This window comes from Ornithodoros turicata, chromosome 9, assembly GCF_037126465.1.
Source record: "Ornithodoros turicata isolate Travis chromosome 9, ASM3712646v1, whole genome shotgun sequence".
In the NCBI taxonomy this organism is placed as follows: domain Eukaryota; kingdom Metazoa; phylum Arthropoda; class Arachnida; order Ixodida; family Argasidae; genus Ornithodoros; species Ornithodoros turicata.
The window spans coordinates 40904342-40912105 of NC_088209.1; the positions used below are offsets into that span (position 1 = coordinate 40904342).

The 7764-nt window shown below is 46.1% G+C and overlaps 1 protein-coding gene across 2 annotated transcripts in view; it reads left to right on the top strand.

The window, feature by feature from the left end:
• The window catches only part of LOC135368968 (calpain-9-like), a 62089-nt gene extending 55690 nt beyond the window's left edge, over positions 1-6399 (top strand). For both annotated transcript variants that reach the window (XM_064602544.1, XM_064602545.1), the window contains 11 exons: positions 259-413; positions 709-914; positions 1158-1230; positions 1436-1471; positions 1543-1600; positions 2537-2619; positions 3884-3952; positions 4025-4103; positions 5362-5475; positions 6143-6198; positions 6257-6399. In XM_064602544.1, coding sequence (XP_064458614.1) covers positions 259-413; positions 709-914; positions 1158-1230; positions 1436-1471; positions 1543-1600; positions 2537-2619; positions 3884-3952; positions 4025-4103; positions 5362-5475; positions 6143-6198; positions 6257-6283 — 956 coding nt within the window. In that variant the 3' untranslated portion in view covers positions 6284-6399. The remainder of the gene's footprint in view (positions 1-258; positions 414-708; positions 915-1157; positions 1231-1435; positions 1472-1542; positions 1601-2536; positions 2620-3883; positions 3953-4024; positions 4104-5361; positions 5476-6142; positions 6199-6256) is intronic.
• The last annotated feature ends 1365 nt before the right edge of the window (positions 6400-7764 follow it).

The following is a 7764-nucleotide window of genomic DNA, read 5'->3' on the forward strand; positions in this document are numbered from 1 at the left end:
CCCCGGCCACCCGCTGCTGGAGAACCTCTCGGGTGATGCTTTACCAGCATTACTTTATGATTACATATCTCAATCCGTGTTTCAGGGAGGGGAGATCCGTGTCGCGAAAGTCATGTGGTCTGGTGAAGGTGACTTTGACCGGGGGTTAAAGGTCACATCACTGCGCCTAAAAACTGGCGTTAGCGAATTAGTTCCGACCTGTTTCAGTGAATACGACAGTCTTGTGTTGTCTCAATGACAGTTGTCTCCTTCTTGCAGAGACAACAAGCTGTAACCCTCAGTTCCACGTCCAAATCCCAAAGTCATCGGCTAGCAAATGTCACATGGTTGTCTCGGTGACTCAGCAGTACAGCACAGACGCCATCAAAGAAGCAAGCAGAAAACTACATCCTGTCGGATTCGCTATCTACGAAGTTAGTACTGACTAACCGAAGCTTTACCGAAGCGGTTCGCTTTACTTGAATAGCTATTGCAATAGTTCGTCTTATTGGAACAGTTCGTTTTATTGGAGTAGTTCATTTTACTGAAACAGTTTGTTTTATCGAAATAGTTCGTTTTATTGGAGTAGTTCGTTTTACTGAAACAGTTTGTTTTATCGAAATAGTTCGCTTTATCCGTAATTAGTTGGAATGATTCGCTCCATTGGAACTGTTCGCATTCGCATTAGTGAAATAGTTCGTTTTTGAAACCAACACGTGCTTTTGGCAGGTGCCTCCTCAGCTGACACGGCTGACGTCGCAGTTCGTGGCAACGCACCGACCGCTGGACGTGACGGTTCATTCGACGACGAGGGAGACGGTGACGTTCTTTACGTTGCCCGCCGGCGATTATATTGTCCTGCCTTGCACCAGCAACATCAACTGCGAGACGCGTTTCCTCTTAAGGATCTTCACAGACGAACACAGTAATGTTTGGTAAGGATACGCTTCTGGAACAGCCGAAAAGCAGAGAGTAATTCGCATCTCACCTGTGTACACGTCTGAACACCTGCTGAGAGCTAAGGGCTAGCCGTAGGTCGTTTGAGTTCTTCGCGATTTAAGCTGCAGTTGTTCAGTGTATAAGCTAGTATAAGTTAGGACTCTGAACCCTGCTCTAAACATTAAAGATTATTCTCGAAGCATAGTTCATAGAGCTTGTTGGAATCCTTTTAACCACAGGGAAGTGAACGACGACAACCTCATCTACCGCAGCATAAACTTCGCCAAGAACGGCAACGTCAACTCATCTCACGTAAGTTAACATGGCACGATTACACACTTAGTAAAAATTGCGCGCGTAGTCTATCACCCATTCCCACGTTCATGTGTATAGCGACGTGACAGAATTGGTGTGTGGTAAGCGCAGGCCTCTAGCATCTGCACTCCCTATCACTTTCGGTTGTTGTTGTTGTCGTTCATATAGAATCGTGCATGAGACAACCCTTCTTCCATTACAGAGTGTACCTACGACTTATTCAAAGATTGCTCACAAGGTAAGCTTGACTAACAGACATTAGTATATATAAGGGCAGCGCAATAAAAACATTGTCCTTTCTCCTCGCAGCTTCCACCTGAAGTGGACGCCTACACGCTCCTCAAACTTCTCAGGGCCATGTCCAGAAGTACGTATTGCAAAACAGCAAAGGAACGCTAAACATGCAACAGGTCCCAGATCGTGAACCTGCACAACATGAGCGTTGTCGCTATATTTCGAGTCGGTGCGCTCCAAACGATCCGCGATGCGGCAACCCAACAGCTATATACTACACTCTTAAAAATGAACTTCACCACATAGCACGCTCCTAGTCAACCATCATCCCGAATGACAACGTTCTCGCCCCTGATTTGTTGAAAAACGGAAGGAGGAGCCTATTTTGTGTTCATTATGCACGGCACAGAATAGGCTCCGCCTCCCGTTTTCAACAAATCAGGGGAGAGAACGTTGTCATTCGGGATGATGGTTGGCTAGGAGCGTGCTATGTGGTGAAGTTCATTCTTAAGAGTGTACTAACCACGGGCCCGCTTGCACGAACGTTGAGGCTGTTCCTCAGCGCTCTACTCCCGAGCTTCGGTAGTGTTTTTTGCACACGGTACTGCGCTCGACGCTTCACTTTCTTTTAGCGCTGGCAAAGTTAAGGAGTACAGCACTGAGGAACAGCCTCAACGTACGTTCGTGCAAGACTGGAAGACAATTCGATATAAACGGCGCTTCAATGAAAGCGGAAGGCGCACAAAAGTAACAGTAGCTTCGGAAGCGCGCGGCTACCACCGCGGAAGCCTAAAAAATAGAATTCAAGTAAGGAAACAAACCTTGTAAGCCTTTTAATTCATATGGACAGAGAGAGAGAGGAAACCCGCAAGCTCGGTTTGCCGGACAGGCTTTCGCCAGCTCGCCCATCGTACTAGACGGAGTCTGTTGGCAGGACTGTGATTAGACTATTTGCCTAAATATTTGACACGCCGAAATAAGCACGGGCGTTGCACAGTGGTGGTACAGAAAAATCATTTCTGAGCACCATTAACCAAATAGTTACGAGACTTTTTTCTGTTTTTTCCAGAAAACTTGTGTCTGGCAGATACGGAACTGCTCCTAGAAAAACCTTCCCTGGAACTGTGCCGGCATCTGGTTATGCTCAAAGATGTATCCTTTGCCAGGGCTATTCTACTGAAAAATAGTGACTGTACCAAACACATTACATATTTGAACGATATACTGAAGGTCGTATAACACTGCGCACACTTATGTATATAGTATCACAAGTGTGCTCTCTTATAACATATGGGCGTTGGCTTTATAGTTATGGTACACGGAAGATCAATATCGATTAAATGTAAACGAATTACAACTGCTTTCCGAATGCGCACCAAACACGCTTTCAGTATCATGATGGATCAGGATATTTGACAACTGCACTCTAAAGATAGAGCTTCACCGCATAGCACGCTCCTGAGCCAACCATCATCTCGAATTATATCGTTATCTGTCCTGATTTGCTGAAAACGGGAGGCGTACGCCATTTTTGTGACAATTATGGACAGCATAAGTGTCACAAAAAAGACGTACGCCTACCGTTTTGAACAAATCAGGGCACATAGCGATATCATTCGAGTTTATTGTTGGCTAAGAGCGTGCTATGCGGTGAAGTTCATTTCTAAGAGTGCGGGTCACACCGTTCTTTCCCCCGATTTACTGAAAACTGAACTGGGGGCGTACGCCTTTTTTGTGGTATTATGCGGTTCATATAATTGCCACAAAAAATAGCGTACGCCCGCCGTTTTCGTCAAATCAAGGGAGAAAACGTTGTCATTCGGGATGACGGTTGGCTACACTGTTAAAACAGAACTTCACCACATAGCACGCTCCTAGCCAACCACCATACCGAGTGATATCATTCTGTGTCATGATTTGTTCAAAACAGAGGGGAGGCGCCTATCTGGGACAAGATAATCTGTCCCAGATAGGCGCCTCCTCCCATTTTCACCAAATCAATGCACAGAATGATATCATTCGGAATGATGGTTGGCTAGGAGCGTGCTATGTGGTGAAGTTCTGTTTTAACAGTGTAGGAGCGTGCTACACTCTTAAAAATGAACTTCACCGCATAGCACGCTCCTACCCAACGATAATCTCGAATGATATCATTATCTGCCCTGATTTGTTGAAGACGGGAGGCGTACGCCTTTTTTGTGACACTTATGCTGTTCATAATTGTCACAAAAAAGGCGTACGCCTACCGGTTTCAACAAATCAGGGCAGATAACGATATCATTCGAGGTAATGGTTGGCTAGGAGCGTGCTATGCGGTGAAGTTCATTTTTAAGAGTGTATGCTCTAACTGTTTTTAGAGTGTGGTGAAGCGCACTTCCAATCAAGTACGTTCCTTGACCAGGATCTCCTCGTGCAGCCAATTATCAATGGAAAAATAAACGCCAAAGATGTTCCTCTGCTCCTGGGAATGCTTCACTATTGGAGAGTGAGTCAGAAACTATCTTTTTTTTTTCAGCACGCATGTAACATATAATGTGACACTGTGTTCGGTTTGCAGAATGTTTTCGTCAAATTTGATCCTCCGCACAAGGGCCGCACGAGCAGTTTCAACCTCCGACCTCTTCTCTGGGAGGCAGGTGAGGAATTCGCTTTGTATCAATCTTCTTTACACCTGGGTAATGAAGAGCATCGTGATGGCGATGACGACGACGATGTCTTGTGGAGTGACATCTCGTGCGAACAAAAGCAGTGATCTAGTCGCGAAGATCTTGCGGATTCGAAACTGTCCGCAGACGGCAAAAGCCTTGTGGAAAGGGTACAGGTTGGGACAAAAGTTTACGGAACACGCGAGCAACGTACTCTTTCCCCGGTGCGACACCCTAGCGGCTGCCGGAAGCGAGTGAGTTCACTGTTTCGGAGGGGGGAAGGGTGCGCTGTTAGCGACACACAGTGGTAACTTGTACTTCCCAGGCACGCATAAGTGACACCGGAACCTGGAACCACCACTGTGTGTCGCTAACAGCGCATCCGTCCACCCCTTCGAAACAGTGGACCCACCCGATTCCGGCAGCCGCTAGGGTGTCGCACCGAAGAAAAAGTACGTGGCTCGCGTGTTCAGTAAACTTTTGTCCCAAGCTGTACAGATTGCTTCGGTTAGAGATGCGAAGCCTCGAAAAAAAAAAAACGGAAATTTTTGGGGAAAAAAATGTTTCTTTCGGGTTTTTTTCCTCGTATCCGGAAAAATAGCCCAAAATTTCCAGGCGACAAAATTCAAAAATGTAAATTTTCGTGCCTTCGATGCGTTCCAACCCGCCAACAGTGCTTGATTCAGGTGCCCCTAATCCGCCAACAACCACCAACTTAGAGCTCCGTCTGGCTGCTCCAAGCGATCGTCATCGCGTTCACATAATGTCGGAGTTCTGGTCGGAGTGGACGGGTTGTTCCAATTACCTATGGCTGAGTAGACAGCAGTCTCACGGGATGCTCTGCTCTGCATTTATGCCTAGAGGATGAACACTACTAAAGCTTCTACCTCATTGTATGCTGTGGTTTGGCCGGCAATGCTCCGACTCAGCAGTAACCACGTTTGTTTCCATTTTTTCCAATTTTTCGGGAAAAAAAAACGAAAAGAAACGATTTTTTTTTTTTTTCGAGCGATTCAAAATTTCCGGAAATGTTGCATCTCTAGCTTGGGTAGGCCGTCTTCGGCGAGATACGCAAGGAATGCGCTGAGGCTAGAGCATGTTCAAGAACCTCATTGGCAGAAAGTCGATAAGAGATACACGGAAATTACGTTACGCTACACCATGCAACTGCCGACAGAAACGCTTCCGTCATGTTCCTCAGATTCCATTCCAATCCAATCCAATCGTGTAAATAATGTTATCTTTTCAGGAATCACGGTGAGCAACAAGGTACTCGAGTGTCTGGTTATCCGCTACGCCAAGGAATGCAACATCACAGCCGAAGCCTTCATTGGAACTCTAGTCAAACTCTACCTGGCACACGGTATGCGACACAAATTCGCATTGTATCAAACTGCGGCGCATTGTGCGGCAAATAACATGCGGTTTTGCACGTGGACAATGATCGCAGCTGACATCGCGAGAGAGAGGGTCACCCTCTAGAAACCTCTCAACTCCTTCAGAGAGTCCGTAAGTGGACGAGTGATGCTGACGTCACCCGCTGACGTATAGAGTATGCCGCAAGTCCGTCGTCAGTGGCATCATACTGCCGACCTCTGCTTACACTCTTAAAAATGAACTTCACCTCATAGCACGCTCCCAGCCAACCACCACCTCGAATGATATCGTTATCTGACCCGATTTGTTGAAAACGGGAGGCGTACGCCTTTTTTGTGACAATTATGAACAGCACAAGTGTCACAAAAAGGCGTACGCCTCCCGTTTTCAACAAATCAGGGCAGATAACGATATCATTTGAGAGTGTGGTTGGCTAAGAGCGTGCTATGCGGTGAAGTTCATTTTTAAGAGTGTACGCTGACATGTTTCTGACATGTTGAAGCGGTGCTTGTGGTTCATTATTCGCCACTATCAATCGATAATGACATTAAATGGTGACTTTAATATAACCTTAACCTGCGTAGATTTCAAAGGAGAGTGTTATCTATACCTCCACAGTTATCGCCTTAAACCGCGCGTTCTTTCTGCCACAGACAGGTATATCCAAGTGGAAAAGAAACTGAAGGAAAACACGTTGTCACTGGAAGAGGTACGTTACGTGACGCGTGGTACGTAGTGATTGATTTTTGGATCTTGCCTTTTTTCAGATGATCCTGATGACTGTCTATTCCTGAAACAGCGAGTCACCAAATATAGCGAAGATCGGGTCCATGGCGTCAAGATGGCCTCCTATACATATCACTAACCACCAGATGTAATATATGTTTATTTATTAAGAAGTCGAAACCTCCGTGTCTCTTCTTGTCTTTTTTTCCCTCCTATATCACACTGATTATACAGCGGCTTCTTTCTGTCTCTAAACAGTTTTATCTGGTAAAATTTCCAGTACCGTAATCGAGAAGCTTTCACAAGTTCCAGAGACAGCACACTTTAAAAAATATTGCTCCTAACATAGAAAAAAAAAACACAACGACGACGACTTCACTGTGTCCCTCGGATAGCTCCATATTTCCAGTGTCTTTTAGGTGCTTCACCACCAGCTTCAGTGAACCCCAAGTTCTTCACACACACACACAAAGCGGAAGGAGCGGAAGGAAAGAAAGGAAACGGAAGGATTTTTTCCTGTGATCCCAAGTGCATCAATGAACCTAATCAATAATCATGCATCCATGGTGACCTAATGACAAATGCGTTTGTAGTATGTGGACAGAGAGGTACTAATGGATGTGCAGACGGTTCACGAGGACCGTGCCAGAGGGATTCTAGTCTTTTGCACCACCTGGTATAGCACCGAAACAGGCAGCACTACGACCTCAACATAGCAGACATGAAGATATAGTTGTCAGGCGATCACCACCAACAAACGCTGCCACAACACCTGGGTATGATTTTTGCGGACAATTTCTGCAATTCGCCCTCCGCTAGTGATCATATTACTAAAGACAGAAAACGAGACATAACAGTGGGGGGGGGGGGGGGGGGAGAATAAGAGAGAACGTAATTATTTTATGTTTCATACAAGAAAAAAGGACACGTGAGTTGGTCTACTTTCCGTGTCAGAGTCATTCTTGGTTGGCAGCAGGGAACGAACTTGGCTACTATAGGGACCGTGCGACACCTAAAGGGGGCGCGCTGCTCCGTCGCGACAGCGCCGCCAGCGGCGGTCTTGGACGTATCCGACGTGATACCACGCCGCCCGTTCTATGCATTCTCAAGTGGAACCGTAGCTTGCGTGGCGACCACCGTAATTAGAAGGGCTAATTTTCGAATTGCAAATAATGTGGAACCTTTCTGGGGCGCGAACGAAGAGAATGGAGACAAACTGCACAGAAGCAACCACCGTATTTATAATGCATCTAACAGTACGGAAGGAGAACAGCCACTCGCGTCTGCCCGGTCAAAACACCTGTAAGTGATACGTCGAGAGGATGGTTATTTGACTCCTCACAAAATGGCTTGCTAGCGAAGGCTATATGCGTGTATTCCTCTGACTCCAGCCATTTGTAATATCATGTTTTTGACTGAGTCTTGTATTCCTTTCGTCGTCTTTGCACACACATAGCTTCGTCACTGAAATTTACATCGTGCGTCCGTTTTATCCATACAAATAAACACGTGGGGTCACAACTTATTGCCTGAACTTGTACTGCAGTTT